We start from the raw sequence: 17,649 nt of genomic DNA on the forward strand, positions 1-17,649 counted from the left end.
ATTTGGGTTGATTCCAAGTCTTTGGTATTGTGAATAGTGCCGCAATAAATATACGTGTGCATGTGTCTTTATAGCAGCATGATTTATAATCCTTTGGGTATATCCCCAGTAATGGGATGGCTGGGTCATATGGTACATCTAGTTCTAGATCCTTGAGGAATCGCCATACTGTTTTCCATAATGGTTGAACTAGTTTACAATCCCACCAACAGTGTAAAAGTGTTCCTATTTCTCCACATCCTCTCCAGCACCTGTTGTTTCCTGACTTTTTAATGATCGCCATTCTAACTGGTGTGAGATGGTATCTCATTGTGGTTTTGATTTGCATTTCTCTGATGGCCAGTGATGATGCACATTTTTTCATGTGTCTGTTGGCTGTATGAATGTCTTCTTTTGAGAAATGTCTGTTCATATCCTTTGCCCACTTTTTGATGGGGTTGTTTGTTTTTTTATTGCATACCTGTCTTGTGCCAGTTTTCAAAGGGAATTTTTCCAGTTTTTGCCCATTCAGTATGATATTGGCTGTGGGTTTGTCATAAATAGCTCTTATTATTTTGAGGTATGTTCCATCAATACTGAATTTATTGAGCGTTTTTAGCATGAAGGGTTGTTGAATTTTGTCAAAGGCCTTTTCTGCATCTATTGAGATAATCATGTGGTTCTTGTCTTTGGTTCTGTTTATATGCTAGATTATGTTTATTGATTTGCGAATGTTGAACCAGCCTTGCATCCTAGGGATGAAGCCCACTTGATCATGGTGGATAAGCTTTTTGATGTGTTGCTGAATCCGGTTTGCCAGTAATTTATTGAGGATTTTTGCATCGATGTTCATCAGGGATATTGGTCTAAAATTCTCTTTTTTTGTTGTGTCTCTGCCAGGCTTTGGTATCAGGATGATGTTGGCCTCATAAAATGAGTTAGTGAGGATTCCTTCTTTTTCTATTAATTGGAATAGTTTCAGAAGCAATGATACCAGCTCCTCCTTGTACCTCTGGTAGAATTCAGCTGTGAATCCATCTGGTCCTGGACTTTTTTTGGTTGGTAGGCTATTAATTATTGCCTCAATTTCAGAGCCTGCTATTGGTCTATTCAGGGATTCAACTTCTTCCTGGTTGAGTCTTGGAAGAGTGTAAGTGTCCAGGAAATTATCCATTTCTTCTAGATTTTCCAGTTTATTTGCGTAGAGGTGTTTATAGTATTCTCTGATGGTACTTTGTATTTCTGTGGGGTCGGTGGTGATATCCCCTTTATCATTTTTTATTGTGTCGATTTGATTCTTCTCTCTTTTCTTCTTTATTAGTCTTGCTAGCGGTCTGTCAATTTTGTTGATCTTTTCAAAAAACCAACTCCTGGATTCATTGATTTTTTGGAGGGTTTTTGTGTTTCTATCTCCTTCAGTTCTGCTCTGATCTTAGTTATTTCTTGCCTTCTGCTAGCTTTCGAATGTGTTTGCTCTTGCTTCTCTAGTTCTTTTAATTGCGATGTAGAGTGTCAATTTTAGAGCTTTCCTGCTTTCTCTTGTGGGCATTTAGTGCTATAAATTTCCCTCTACACACTGCTTTAAATATGTCCCAGAGATTCTGGTATGTTGTATCTTTGTTCTCATTGGTTTCAAAGAACATCTTTATTTCTGCCTTCATTTCGTTATGTACCCATTAGTCATTCAGGAGCAGGTTATTCAGTTTCCATGTAGTTGAGCGGTTTTGATTGAGTTTCTTAGTCCTGAGTTCTAGTTTGATTGCACTGTGGTCTGAGAGACAGTTGGTTATAATTTCTGTTCTTGTACATTTGCTGAGGAGTGCTTTACTTCCAATTACGTGGTCAATTTTGGAGTAAGTACGATGTGGTGCTGAGAAGAATGTATATTCTGTTGATTTGGGGTGGAGAGTTCTATAGATGTCTATTAGGTCTGCTTGCTGCAGAGATGAGTTCAATTCCTGGATATCCTTGTTAACTTTCTGTCTCGTTGATCTGTCTAATGTTGACAGTGGAGTGTTGAAGTCTCCCATTATTATTGTATGGGAGTGTAAGTCTCTTTGTAAGTCTCTAAGGACTTGCTTTATGAATCTGGGTGCTCCTGTATTGGGTGCATATATATTTAGGATAGTTAGCTCTTCCTGTTGAATTGATCCCTTTACCATTATGTAATGGCCTTCTTTGTCTCTTTTGATGGTTTAAAGTCTGTTTTATCAGAGACTAGTATTGCAACCCCTGCTTTTTTTGGTTCTCCATTTGCTTGGTAGATCTTCCTCCATCCCTTTATTTTGAGCCTATGTATGTCTCTGCATGTGAGATGGGTCTCCTGAATACAGCAGACTGATGGGTCTTGACTCTTTATCCAGTTTGCCAGTCTGTGTCTTTTAATTGGAGCATTTAGTCCATTTACATTTAAGGTTAATATTGTTATGTGTGAACTTGATCCTGCCATTATGATATTAACTGGTTATTTTGCTTGTTAGTTGATGCAGTTTCTTCCTAGCCTCGATGGTCTTTACATTTTGGCATGTTTTTGCAATGGCTGGTACTGGTTGTTCCTTTCCATGTTTAGTGCTTCCTTCAGGAGCTCTTTTAAGGCAGGCCTAGTGGTGACAAAATCTCTAAGCATTTGCTTATCTGTAAAGGATTTTATTTTTCCTTCACTTATGAAACTTATTTTGGCTGGATATGAAATTCTGGGTTGAAAATTCTTTTCTTTAAGAATGTTGAATATTGTCCCCCACTCTCTTCTGGCTTGTAGAGTTTCTGCCGAGAGATCTGCTGTTAGTCTGATGGGCTTCCCTTTGTGGGTAACCCGACCTTTCTCTCTGGCTGCCCTTAAGATTTTTTCCTTCATTTCAACTTTGGTGAATCTGGCAATTATGTGTCTTGGAGTTGCTCTTCTCGAGGAATATCTTTGTGGCGTTTTCTGTATTTCCTGGATTTGAATGTTGGCCTGCTCTATTAGGTTGGGGAAGTTCTCCTGGATGAAATCCTGAAGAGTGTTTTCCAACTTGGTTCCATTTTCCCCCTCATTTTCAGTTACCCCAATCAGACGTAGATTTGGTCTTTTTACATAATCCCATACTTCTTGCAGGCTTTGTTCATTTCTTTTTCTTCTTTTTTCTTTTGGTTTCTCTTCTCGCTTCATTTTATTCATTTGATCCTCAATCGCTGATACTCTTTCTTCCAGTTGATCGAGTCGGTTACTGAAGCTTGTGCATTTGTCACGTATTTCTCATGTCATGGTTTTCATCTCTTTCATTTCGTTTATGACCTTCTCTGCATTAATTACTCTAGCCATCAATTCTTCCACTTTTTTAAAAAAATTTTTAGTTTCTTTGCGCTGCGTACGTAATTCCTCCTTTAGCTCTGAGAAGTTTGATGGACTGAAGCCTTCTTCTCTCATCTCGTCAACGTCATTCTCCGTCCAGCTTTGATCCATTGCTGGCGATGAGCTGCGCTCCTTTGCCGGGGGAGATGTGCTCTTATTTTTTGAATTTCCAGCTTTTCTGCCCTGCTGTTTCCCCATCTTTGTGGTTTTATCTGCCTCTGGTCTTTGATGATGGTGATGTACTGATGGGGTTTTGGTGTAGGTGTCCTTCCTGTTTGATAGTTTTCCTTCTAACAGTCAGGACCCTCAGCTGTAGGTCTGTTGGAGATTGCTTGAGGTCCACTCCAGACCCTGTTTGCCTGGGTATCAGCAGCAGAGTCTGCAGAAGATAGAATATTGCTGAACAGCGAGTGTACCTGTCTGATTCTTGCTTTGGAAGCTTCCTCTCAGGGGTGTACTCCACCCTGTGAGGTGTGGGGTGTCAGAGTCTCCCTAGTGGGGGATGTCTCCCAGTTAGGCTACTCAGGGGTCAGGGACCCACTTGAGCAGGCAGTCTGTCCCTTCTCAGATCTCAACCTCTGTGTTGGGAGATCCACTGCTCTCTTCAAAGCTGTCAGACAGAGTCATTTGCCTCTGCAGAGTTTTCTGCTGCTTTTGTTATTGTTTACTGTGCCCTGTCCCCAGAGGTGGAGTCTACAAAGACAGGCAGGTTTCCTTGAGCTGCTGTGAGCTCCACCCAGTTCGAGCTTCCCAGCAGCTTTGTTTACCTACTTAAGCCTCAGCAATGGCGGGCACCCCTCCCCCAGCCTCGCTGCTGCCTTGCCGGTAGATCACAGACTGCTGTGCTAGCAATGAGGGAGGCTCCGTGGGCGTGGGACCCTCCCGGCCAGGTGTGGGATATATTCTCCTGGTGTGCCTGTTTGCTTAAAGCGCAGTATTTGGTTGGGAGTTACCCGATTTTCCAGGTGTTGTGTGTCTCAGTTCCCCTGGCTAGGAAAAGGGATTCCCTTCCCCTTTGCGCTTCCCAGGTGAGGCGATGCCTTGCCCCGCTTCAGCTCTCGCTGGTCCGGCTGCAGCAGCTGACCAGCACCGATCGTCCGGCACTCCCCAGTGAGATGAACCCAGTACCTCAGTTGAAAATGCAGAAATCACTGGTCTTCAGTGTCACTCGCACTGGGAGTTGGAGACTGGAGCTGTTCCTATTCGGCCATCTTGCTCCGCCTATTTCTATTTTTTTAAAATAGATTTTCTGTATTTCACAGCTGACAAAATTTTAATATCTGAATTTCTTGAAAGTCCGAATATTTGTTATTGCTTCTAATTTTGCACTTATGGTGACTTACTTCCTTTATGTCTGGTAATTTTTGTTGGTGAACTCGCATTTTCTTAATCTTAACCTGGGAATCTAGTGGGCTTAACTAGAAACGTTTTCTTGAAGAAGATTTGTGTTTGAATCTCCTACGACCATTGGGGCACTACCAGTCTAAACGACTTGTACCTTCTTTTGGTTTTTAACTTAGCACAGAGGTCTCAGATTCAGCTCTTCCATATTGCTGTTGGCGTAAACCTTGTTTTCTGAATACAATTCCCTGGGCATTTTCTCAGCTTAATGTTTTTATTCTTAACTGCATACTATCAGAAGGTTTTGTTTATTTGTGGGGAAGAGATCTTGAGAATGAGATGTCAGGAGGACACATGGAAATTTCTCCTGCTTTCTTCAAGTTCAGTAATGCAGATAAGGATTTTTTTTTTTTTTTTTTTTTTCAGAATTTGGTTGTTGTGCAGTGGAAGTGTGTCCCAGATCATCTAGCTCACAATTTTGTTGAAGAAAAAAACCCCTTTTAACTTTTTTAAAAAAAAGATTTATTTTTTTAGAAGTGTTACATTTGCAGAAAAACTAAGACTATCATACATAGAGTTCGCATGCACCCTGCACCTAGTTTTCCCTGTTATTAAGATCTTACATTAATATGGTTAAATTGTTGAAATTAGTACGTTACTGATACATTAACTGAAGTCCAAAGTTTATTCAGAATTCCTTGTTTTTTACTATGTCTTTTCCTATTCTAGGGTTTGGTCCAGTATATCATTGATATGCTGATAGGCTTTGTATTCCCACCCAAACCTCATCTTGAATTGTAATCTCCATAATCCCCACGTGTTGAGGGAGAGACCTGGTAGGAGGTGATTGGATCATGGGAGTGGTGTCCCCCATGCTGTTCTCGTGATAGTGAGTGATCTGTCATGAGATCTGATGGTTTTATAAGTGTCTGACATTTCCTCTCTCACATACTTGCTCTCTCTTGCTGCCATGTAAGACATGCCTGCTTCCCCTTCCACCATGATTGTAAGTTTCCTGAGGCCTCCCCAGTCAAGCAGAACTTTGAGTCCATTAAACCTCTTTCCTTTATAAATTACCAGTCTTGGGTATTTTTTACAGCAGTGTGAGAACAGACTAATATAATCACTTTACAAAGCTGTTATGTCTCTTTAAACTCCTCTTGGCTGTGACAGTTTCACAGCCTTGTTTTGGATGACCTTGACAATTTTGAGGAGTACTGGTTGGATATTTTATAGGATACCCCTCTACTGGAAATTTTTATTGTGGTAAAATATACATAAAATTTGCCATGTCAACCATGTTTTAATATACAATTTGGTGGTATTAAGTGTAATATATTCACAAAGTTGTGCAATAATTTAATAATCATTATCCATTTTCAGAACTTTTTCATCATCTCAAACAGAAACACTGTACATGAAAAAATAACTCCCTAACTTCCTCTCTCCCTAGTCCCTGGTAAACTCTATTTTCTGTCTCTGTGAATTAACCATTTCTAGGCACCTTGAATAAGTGGAATTATGCAATGTTTGTCCTTTTGTGTCTGGCTTATTTCACTTAGCAAAATGCTTTCAAGGTTCATTTATGTAGTAGCATGTCTCAGAATTTCATTCCTTTTTAAGGTTGAATACTATCGTATTGTCCATTCTATGAATCCACAAATTTTATTTTTATCATTTTATTAGTTACAGGAGAGTTTTATTTCTTCTTTCGGATTTTCCTTTTTAAAAAAATTTCCTTTATAGACATTCATGTCATCTATACACAAAGATGGTTTATTTCTTCCTTCCTTATCTGTATACTCTTTATTCCCTTTTATTGTCTTATTGTACTAGCTAGAACTGCAGATGTAATATTAAATAATAATGATGATAAAGGACATGTTTGTGTTGTTCCTGATCTTAGGGAGAAATCTAGTTTCTCACCATTAAGCTGTAGATATTTTGTGGAAGTTCTTTATCAACTTCAGGATATTTCCCTCTGGTCCTAGTTTCCTGAGAGTTTGTACCTTCAAGGGTGCTAGATTTCGTCAAACACTTTTGCTGCATGAATTTATATGATCATATAATTTTTCTTCTTTATCCTCTTGATGTGCTGAATTCATTGATTTTAGAATATTGAACCATCCTTGTATACTGAGAATAAATCCCACTCCATTGTGTTGCATAATCCTTTTTAGACATTTTTGGATTATATTGGCTAAAATTTTGTTAAGGATTTAAAAATCTATTTTCATGAGGGATATCAGTCTGTAGTTTTCCTATAATGTCTTTAACTGCTCTTAGTATTAGGGTAATGCTAGATTCATAGAATGAGTTGGGAAGTGTTCCTTCTGCCTCCAGAAAAAGATTATGTAGAATTGGTGTTTCTTCCTTAAATGTATGTTAGAATTCACCAGAGAAACCATCTGGAACTGGTGATTTCTTTCTTGGAAGGTTATTGATTCAATGTCCTTGTCTACTCAGATTATCTATTTCTCCTTGCATGAGTTTTGGTAGTTTGTATCTTTCAAGTAATTGGTCCATTTCATCTAATTTATTAAATGTTGGGGAATAGAGTTCATAGTATTCCTTTATTATCCTTTATATTTTCATGGGACAACTGATGATGACTTATATTCCATTTCTAATATTGGTACTGTATTGTTTAGATTTTTAAATTTTCTGTATATTATGATGTTTTGACATCTTAAAAAAATCCTTTCTGGCTTGGGAAAAATTGCTCCCTCCTGGGGCAAGCCAATTCTTAGCTAAGCAAAAGGGCTTAGCCAGGGAGCATGGCTTTGATATGTAAAAAACTAATATGAAGCCTTACCTTCCCTGTCTGGCCCATATACAACAGGCCTTCCTCTGTCTTAGCCATTGCAGAGCTATGTACCAGATTACTAAGGACAACCTGTATACTACGAGGCCATCTGAAATTATTCATACTAGCCAATCCTAATTGGTTTACTCTGCCCTACCTTGCTTTTCCTGTGGAAACTCCAATAGAGGCTCTAGTCCAGGCTTTTCTCTTGCTCCTGTTTTCTGTCTCCTGACTACCCCAAGGCTTCCCCATGTAACCCTATATGACATGGCATGCTTTCTATTTCTAGAACCTGTGAGTATAACAAACGTTGTTTTCCTCTCATGGCCACACCTGACCATCACAGAAAAGAACACAGAACAGGTTATTTGGATCTTCTCTTTTTCTTGGTTAGCATAGCTATAAGTTTATCGATTTTAACTAGATTCTGGTTTCTGTGATTTTCTCTATTGTTTCCCTGTTTCAGTTCCATTGATTTATGTTCTAATGTTTATTGTTACTTTTCTTTTGCTTTCTTTAAGTTTAATATTTTTCCTTTAGCTGCTGAAGGTAGACATTTAGATTGAGTTTAGATTTTTCTTCTTTTCTAATACATGCATTGAATGCTAAGCACTCCAAGCTCTGCTTTCATAGCATTCCACAGGTTTTGATAAGTTATATTTCAAATTTTATTTGGTTCAAAATGTTTCTTTTTTCTTTTTTTGAGATGGAGTCGCGCTCTGTCACCCAGGCTGGAGTGCGGTGGCGTGATCTTGGCTCACTGCAAGCTGTGCCTCCTGGGTTCATGCCATTCTCCTGCCTCAGCCTCCCGAGTAGCTGGGATACAGGCGCCCGCCGCCATGCCCAGCTAATTTTTTGTATTTTTTAAATAGAGATGGGGTTTCACTGTGTTAGCCAGGATGGTCTCGATCTCCTGACCTTGTGATCCTCCCTCCTCAGCCTCCCAAAGTACTGGGATTACAGGCATGAGCCACCGCGCCCAGCCCAAAATGTTTTTTTAATTCCTCTAGATATTTACTTGATCCATGTATTATTTAGAAGTATGAATTTAATTTGCAAATATTTTGTGGGTTTCCAGCTGTTTTGTTATTGATTTTTAGTTTAGTTTTATTGTGGTCTGGGACCACAGTTTGTATAATTTCTGTTATAGGTTAAAGTGTGCCACCCCCCCCTCCCTACCATATATTGAATTCCTAACCCCCAGTACCTGTGAATATGGTCTTTACAGATGTAATTACATTAGGATGAGGTCATTAGGGTGGCCCAAATCCAATACTACTGGAGTCTTTATGAAAAGCAGGAATGCCATGCAAAGACAGAAACACAGAGGGGAAATGCTACATGATTAGAGGCAAAGAGAGGTTGTAGTGATGCAGCTGCAAGCCAAGGAATGTCAAGAAGTGACAGTTACCATCAGAAGCTAGAAAGAGGCAAAGAAAGAGTCTCCCCTTCAGGTTTCAAGCAAAACATAGTCCTGGTGATACTGTGGTTTAGTACTTCTAGCCTCCAGACCCATGGAACAATAAATTTCTGTTGTTTTAAGCCACTCACTTGGTGGTACTTTGTTACAGCTATCCTAAACTATATAATTTCTATTCTTTTAAATTTATTAAAGTGTGTTATGGGTACAATGTTTTCTAGCTTGGTGACTGTTCCATGTGACCTTGAGAAAAATGTGTATTCTGCTGTTACTGAAATGAGTATTCTATAAATGTCAATGAGATCAAGTTGATTGATGGTGCTGTCCAGAGCAACTCTTGCTGATTTTCTGCCTGCTTAACCTGTTAATTACTGAAGGAGTAATGTTGAAGTTTCCAAATATAATGATGGATTTGTCTATTTCTCTTTGCAAGTCCTATCAGTTTTTGCCTCATGCATTTTGACACTATTGTTAGGAGCATATACACCAGGATTGTTCTATCCCCTTGGAGAATTGACCTCTATCATTAATGCTCCTCTTTGTCCCTGATAATTTTACTTGTTCTGATGTCATGTTTGTTTGAAATTAATATAGCTACTCCAGCTTCCTTTTGATTAGTGCTAGCATAGTATTCCTTTCTTTATCCCTTGATGTTGTAAATAATTGTTATTTTTAAGACGTTTTAACAGCTTGAGTGATTCATTTCACATATCTGTATTTACCCATATAAAGTGTACTACTTATTGGCTTTAAATGTATTCACAGACATGTACACCATCAATACAATTGATTTTAGAATATTTTCACTAGCACCCCCCAAACCCTGCAACTCCTTAGCTAACCTTCCATCATCTGCCAAGCCTAGACAACTACTATCTACTTCTGTTACTATGGATTTGCCTATTCTGGACATTTTCTACAATATGTTGTCATATTGAAATAGAATCCTATAGTATGTGATCTTTTGTTAATGAAATTAGATAATACTTGGTCTTTTGTGAATGGCTTCTTTCACTTAGCATAATATATTCAAGGTTCATCCATATTGTGGTATATATGTACTTCATTCTTTCTTGTTTCTGAATAATATTCCATTGTATGAATATACCACTTTTTATTCAACCACTAATCGGTTTATGACCATTATGGGTTCGTTTTGCATTTTGGCTGCTATGAATAATCCTGATATAAACATTTGTATATATACTTTTCATGTGGGTGTGTTTTCATTTTGCGTGGGGTATACCTAGCAGTGGCTGCTGGTTGCTGGATTGTGTAGTAACTCTGTGTATAAACTACTGAGGAATTGCTAGACCATTTTCCACAGTGGCTGCACAATTTTTCCCATTCCCATTAACAGTTTATGAGGGTTCAAGTTTCTCTACATCCTCCTCTACACATGTTATTGTTCATCCTTTTTTTTTTTTTTTTTTTGAGACGGAGTCTCCCTCTGTCACCCAGGCTGGAGTGCAGTGGCACGATCTCGGCTCACTGCAACCTCCACCTCCTGGGTTCAAGCGATTCTCCAGCTACAGCCTCCTGAGTACCTGGGATTACAAGCATGCACCACCACCGCTGGCTAATTTTTTGTACTTTTAGTAGAGATGGAGTTTCACCATGTTGGCCAGGCTGGTCTCAAACTCCTGATCTCTGGTGATCTGCCCGCCTCAGCATCCCAAAGTGCTGGGATTACAGGTGGGAGCTACTGCGTCTAGCTGTCCATCTTTTTGATTATAGCCATTCTAGTGGGTGTCAAGTGGCATTTCATTTTGGTTTTAATTTTCATTTCCCTGAAGACAAATAATATTGAGCATCTTTTCATGTGCTTTTTGGCTACTTGTATATGTTCTTTGGAGAAGTCCCTATTGAAGATTCTTTGCCCATTTTTAACTTGGGTTGTCTTTAAAAAAAATTTTTTTTTTTGAGACAGGGTCTCACTCTGTCACCCAGGCTAGAGTGCAGTGGTGTGACCATGGCTCTTTGCAGCCTTGATCTCCCTGGCTCAAGCGATCCTCCCAACTCAGTCTCCTAGTAGTTGGGACTACAGGCATGTACCACTGGACCCAGCTAATTTTTATTTATCTGTTTCCTTTTTTTTTTGTAGAGATGGGGTCTCACTGTGTTGGCTTGACTGGTCTGGAACTCCTGGGCTCAAGTGATCCTCCTGACTTAGCCTCCAAAGTGCTGAGATTACGGCATGAGCCATTGCACTCACCTATTTTTGAATTTTAATAGTTTTTTTTATAGTCCAGATACAAGTTATTTATCAGATATATAATTTGCAAGAATTTCCCCTTTTCCTGTGGTCTTCTTACTTTATTTATGGTATCTTTTGAAACAAAAAGTTTTTAGTTTTGATAATGTCTAGTTCATCTATTTTTCTTTTTTTTTTCTTTTTTGTTTTTTTCTTGAGACAGAATTTCACTCTTGTTGTCCAGGTTGGAGTGCGATCTCAGCTCACTGCAACCTCTGCCTCCCAGGTTCAAGCAATTCTATTGCCTCAGCCTCCCGAGTAGCTGGGATCATAGGCATGAGCCACCATACCTGGCTAATTTTTTTTTTTTTTTTTTTTTTTAAGTAGTGGCAGGGTTTCTTCATGTTGGTCAGGCTGGTCCTGAACTCCCAACCTCAGGTAATCCATTCGCCTCCGCCTGGGATTACAAAAGTGCTGGGATTACAGGCATGAGCCTCCGTGCCCAGGCTCTTTTTTCTTTCTTTCTTTTTTTTTTTGCTAATGCTTTTGGTGTCATATCTAAGAATCCATCAAGGATTCTAAGAATTGTAATTCAAGGTCATAAAGATTTACACCAACAGTTTCTTTGACGAGTTTTAGAGTTTTAGCTCCTAAGTTTATGTCTTTGATACATTTAAATTTTTGTATATGTTGTGAGGTAAGGGTCTAACTGCATTGTTTTGAATTTGTATATCCAGTTGTCTCCTCATCTGTTGAAGGCGATTCTTTTCCCATTGAATGGTCTTGCACCCTTGATCAGTTGACCATACATATCACGGTTTATTTCCGGATGTCAATTTTATTCCAAAACAACTGAAATAATTAACTGCTTACGTGTTTCAGGCATGATCCTAAGCACGAATTCATCTGCTTCTAGTAACTGTCAAGTGGGCACTATTCTCACTCCCATTTGACGAATGAAGTGGCTGAGATACAGAGTGATTTGCCCAAGGCCATATAACTAGTAAGTGGCAGTGACAGGATAAGAATTTAGGTTTACTAACTTGAGAGCCTGAGTCTTAGCCATGCATGCTGTAAACAAAAATTAGAAATCAAAACTTCTGAATTCCACTGAAGAGTTCACTTTAAGCAAAAGGGGTGAAGGTCGGATTAGCCACTAACGGTTTGAAGAGCACAACAGGGAGGAACTTGCCTCATCAGCTTGCTTTCTACAGAGTAGCAGCAACGGACCTGCCTCTTTGGGCTGAAACTCCTCCAACCCCCAAGTTGAGAATTTACACCGGCTGTAAGTCGAATTTCCAGTTAAGAAGCCTTCCTGGGTTACTGGGGCAGTGTCGAGTGGTGCGAGCAAAGGCCGGGGCGGCTGCCAGAGTCTCGCCCGGCTCTCCGCACAGAATTTGGGAGTGGGAAGGCGTAGGCGACCGGGCTGGAGGCTGCCCGGGATGTGGAAACTCTCGCGGGAAGATGCGTCGTTGCCTCGGTAACCGCGTCGCAGTCGCCAAAGATGGCGGGGCGAAGTCTGGGTCTTACGGTCAGTTCGACTCCAGGCTCCTGGGGAGCGTCTAGGCTCCGGCGACTAGGACGCCTAACCTCCTTTAACTTTGGCTCTGAAAGTCTCTGGCTCTTTTACAGAGAAGCAGCGTTCCAGGGACTCCGCTCCCGCCACCCGTTCAGCAACCCTCTACACCTGGACCCGACCTCCTCGCCTTGGAGGAAGAATATAAGTAAGAAATTCAGCGGTTGAGCTTTTCCTTCTTTCTTTCATCTAAATGAGGCTTTTTTTCCTGGAGACTGGCTGGATCTTCGGGACCACTCACTCTGCAGCATTCCCTTCTCGTCATCTCGTTCACCTGCCGTTGATCCTTTTATCTCTGATCTGAGTAGTTCGCCTGCGTATTCGAAGATATTTGAAGTGGGCGAAAATGTAGCCCAAGTAAACATGTTGTTTAATTTGAAATGTAGCTCAAGTAAACAGCAAGATACTGTTGAAAGTTATTCGGGTAGCAGGAATTGCCGCAAATAGTTCATTTGATAGTTTAGGTTATTTCGCTTAATTTCAAGTTCATAGAGTTTACCTTGGGTAAATTTCCTTTAGGTTGGTTTCTAAATTGAAAGGATGCTTCCCACTGCAATCAGAATTACCGTTCTCGTTCAAATGTTCCTTTTCTTACCTGTTCTCGGTGTAATTACAACTATCTTGACTACGGTGCTTTCATTTTTGGCCCATTCCACTCCTCATCCCCAAGTTTTCACACAGCAGTCAGTGTAATCTTTTAATTTGATCATATCATTCCTTTTCTTAAAATTGTACAATAGTTTCCTGTTGCGTTTCAAAAGCTCTGATCGATGTGGCTCCTCCTGCCTCCCGTATTTGATCTTATTCCCTGTTCCCCTTTTCATCCTAAAACTCTCCAGCTTCACTGGCCTTTTAGTTCCGAAAACTCCCAGGTTTTCTTTCTGTCTCTGGAAAAAGGCAGTCACACACGCCTTCAACCTGTAATGTGAGTGGCCTTCCTTGACCATGCTAAGTATGCTCCCTTGTTGGTCTTTTTCATTGTCTCACTGGTTTTTCTTTCTAATTAGCATAATTTGTTACAATAAATTCATTTGTGAATTTCCTTTTTGTCTGTCTCCTCCATTGGACTGTAAGTTCTAAGGGCAGAGACCGTGCCTGTTTTATTTGCCATCGTATATACCCTTATAAAAAAGTGCCTTTTAACGACTCCCTTTCTTTTTAATTTAATATAAAATAACTAGATTAAAATTTGGAAATAGTTGGCAGTTTGTATCAGAGAGTTAAACTAGAGTTACCATATGATCTACATATGATCTATATTTAAAATTAAAGCATATTTGAAATTAAAACTGAAGGGTACTGTGTTTAGATGAACTATACACCGACCAATTTACCACAGCAAGTAGGAAGATAATCATATCTTCTTCTCTCTTATGAAATGGGCAGATTATCCCAGTTCAAAAGTGTACTTAAGCAACTTAATCTATTTTCTATATATAGTTCTTTATCAGCTGTGTCTGAATCAAAACGGTTATTTTCATTATCATTAACCATATAGTATTAAATACCTGGATTAGGTTTATTTGTTCAGTTATTTGAGAGTGTATTTTGTATTTTGCACCTAGTTCTGGTGCATCGTTAGGGATATAGTCCTGTTTAAAATGAGAAATATACAGGGACCATTATTCTATTCTAGCACGAGTTGTTTTATAAAACGAGATAGCTAAACAGTATTATATGGTGGCCAGCTGTTACTTGTTCTGTCATCTGTACTCTGAGTTGTGCACTCTGAAGCATATGAACAGAGTAACTCCCTACACTACCTGAATCTTCTAGAGTACTTCTGTGTCATGCAGAAGAGTAAAATGTCTGGCCATCCCTGTAAGTAAGAATATGAAATAACAGTATGGTATCTGTTTTGCCACCTGTTGTCTTGGCATTAATCATTAGAATGCTACTTCCCAGAGACCTCAATCCAAAACCTTTGCAATTCTGCTCCTGTTGGAGGAAATAATCACTATCTAAGAGGATAGACTAAGGAAGATGGTAATCGCTCAAGTGGATAAATTTTTCAAGCTTCATTCCTGTATTATAATACAGATAGCTAACAATAAGATAACATGATAACTGGTAGGGCAAGCACCCTCATAAATCCCAGTCACATTGGATTTACAGATTAATTTTCAGATAACTGAGTTATTTATGCTATTAAATCTTCCATGAATATGATACTTCTCCATTTATGGGATTTATTTGACCTTTAATAGTGTTTTATCATTTTACTACATAAAATTCTTGCATATATAATTTGCTTCAAGGTACTGATTAGTTGCTATATAATAAGTGGAATTTTTTCTATTACATTTTCTAATTGGTTATAAATGTAGAATTTTTGGATGTTGATGCTACATCTGTATTTATATACACACAGATCTTCAGTCCTGCTGGGCTCTTTTATTCATTCTGTGAAGTCCCTTGGATTTTTGATGAAGACAATTATATGCAAATTTTGATCATTTTGTCCCTTGATAATTCTCCTGCATTCTCTCTTTTTCTCTGTTTAGGACTTCCCATGTGATATGGAACAGAAAAAGTGATGGTGAGCTTCCTTGTTTATGATTTTGAGAAGCCCACTTTTAATAATCACTACATTTGAGATTTTCCCTAGGGTTTTGGTAGATTCTTTTTATTATGTTTAAAATTCTTCCCCTTATTTCCTAATTTGAATGAGTGTTAAACGTATCAAAACTTATTTTTTCCCCAATTAATTCGGGTATTGGTATGTTCTTTTCCCCTCCTTTAATGTTTTAACATACTGAACTACAAAGGCAGGTTTCTTGTTTTACTTTAAAGACTGCTAGATATGATTGCTATAATTTTATGTAGGTTTTTTGCATCTATGAACAAAAGTGAAATGGGTGTTAAACTTTTTTTTTCAAGTTCTTTTCCTTTCCGTTTTTGATATCAATATTATTCTGGCTACATGAAAGAAGCCAAATAGTTTTCCTTTTTTGTTTCTTTTCTTGGAAGCTTTTTATAATTACAGATTTTCTGCCCTTTGATTAAAATTGTGAAACTGTCTGAGTCTAGTGTTCTTTTTTCAAGGGGATTCTTTTTGTCTATGAATTTAGCTTCTTTAATGATTATTTAGATGTACTATTTCTAGAATAGTTTTTGGTTATTTCTAAAATAATTTTTGGTTCTAGAAAAGTGTTCATATCATGTATGTTTTAAAATATATTAGCATAAACTGACTCTATGGTGGTACGTTTGAAATCTTGACTGTATGCATAACCATGTACACCCCTCCTTTTGGTAGCTTTCCAATATTGTTTAGTTTTGTCTTTTTCTTTTTCTATCAAGCTTCCTGGGAGATTTATCTGTTCATTGGTCTTTCCAGAGAACCAGCTTTGGTTTTCTTGCTAATCTGTGCGATGTTAAAATTTCATTAATCTTTATAGAAATAAAGACAAATGATCTCTTCTAACTGGGGTGGATTGATTTTTTGTTTTTTAATTTCTTTACCTCATTTATTGTTTTTCTTATTTTTAAATAAATATATTTGTGTCTTTAAATTTCTCTTCAACTATAGGTTAACTATATTCCAGGACTTGTTTTGATGTATATTTCTTTTATGGTTATTTAGTTCTAAATATTATATGATTTTCATAGTAATTTTTAGAAGTGTGTTTTTTAGTTTGCAAGCACATAGGGTTGTTTGTTTACTGTTGTCTAGTTTTTATTTTTCTAAGTTTGTATGTGACAAGGTCTTGCTCTGATGTCCAGGCTGGAGTGCAGTGGTGTGATTATGGCTCACTGCAGCTTTGACCTCCTGGGCTTAAGAGTTCTCCCACCCCAGCCTCCTGAGGAGCTGGGACTACAGGCGCATGCCACCATGCCATGGTAATTTTTTTTTTTTTTTTGAGACAGAGTCTCACTCTGTTGCCCAGTCTGGAGTGCAATGGTGTGATCTCAGCCCACTGCAACTTTCACCTCCCAGGCTCCTGAGTAGCTGGGACTACAGGCATGTGCTAGCATGCCCAGCTTATTTTTGTATCATATTTTTTGTAGCGACTGGGCTTCGCCGTGTTGCCCAGGCTGGTGTTTAACTTCTGGACTCAAATGATCCACCTGCCTTGGCCTCCCAAAGTGCTGGGATTACAGGCCCAGCCTAGTTTATTTTAAATTTCATATGATTAGAGAATTGATATATTAAGTTTTTAAATGTATTGAGACTTATTTGTGGCCAAGTGCATGTTCCCTTTTTGTAAAAGTTCTATGTGTTCTTTGATAGAAAATGTATTTATTATTTGTTGTCTAATCTGTTCTATATCTGTTCTTCATGACATCGGTATCCTCGCTTTTTTTTGTTGCAGCTTTATTGGTTTCTGTTAGAAGTGTATTAAAAATCATCAATTATAATTATAGTTTTAAAAAATCCTTATGATTGTGGCCATTTTTGTTTGGGAGTATCTTATTTGACTTATTGAAATCTTCTTGATTCCTTTCATTATTATGCAGTGTCTGTTATATCTTTCTTCATCCCTCTATTTTCAAACTTTGTATGTCATTTATCAGTAAGAGCATTCTTTTTATAACCAGTCTGATAATTTCTGCCTGTTAATAAGTGAATTTAATTTATTTATGTTATTACATAACTTGAAATTGTCTTAGCCACCTTATTTTTTATGTTTTCTATTATGTCTTGTCTTTGGTTCTTGTCTGTCTTCTGCTGGCTGAATGGGTTTTCATTATGTCTTTATTTTTACTGGTTTGGAAAGATGTTAGAATTCTTTAACTTGGTTTCCTCTGTTAAGTTAGATAATATTTTACTTTGTTGTTTTGAATACACCCACACCCAGTTAATCATCAATGTATTTTTATAGTCTGTACTAATTTAGATTTATCATGTTTTCTGATATCTTCATGATTCTTTTTTTCCAGATTCATTTTCCTCCTTCCTGAAGTGTAGACCCTTCGTTATTTTCTGTGAAAACCTGAGTCTTAAACTCTCCAGTCTTTTTGAAAATTGTTACTTTGCACTTATTCTTCAATGACAGTT

General features: G+C 38.3%; 1 protein-coding gene across 5 annotated transcripts in view; it reads left to right on the plus strand.

Moving 5' to 3' along the window:
- Positions 1-17,649, plus strand: part of TEX9 (testis expressed 9) — a 205,589-nt gene that overhangs the window by 126,026 nt on the left and 61,914 nt on the right. For 2 of the 5 annotated variants that reach the window (XM_065547954.1, XM_065547956.1), the window contains exons 1-2: positions 12,241-12,356; positions 12,704-12,795. The exons of 1 other annotated variant lie outside the window; for it this stretch is intronic. Coding sequence is in view for 1 of the 4 variants with exons in the window: in XM_005559629.4 (XP_005559686.3) it covers positions 12,576-12,602; positions 12,704-12,795 (119 nt within the window). In the remaining 3 variants the exon portion in view is untranslated. Of the gene's footprint in view, positions 1-12,240; positions 12,357-12,550; positions 12,603-12,703; positions 12,796-17,649 lie in introns of those variants that run through there. 2 more of the 5 variants (XM_005559629.4, XM_045395501.2) reach the window with 1 other exon arrangement.

The sequence above is a fragment of the Macaca fascicularis genome, chromosome 7 (assembly GCF_037993035.2).
Source record: "Macaca fascicularis isolate 582-1 chromosome 7, T2T-MFA8v1.1".
Taxonomy (NCBI): domain Eukaryota; kingdom Metazoa; phylum Chordata; class Mammalia; order Primates; family Cercopithecidae; genus Macaca; species Macaca fascicularis.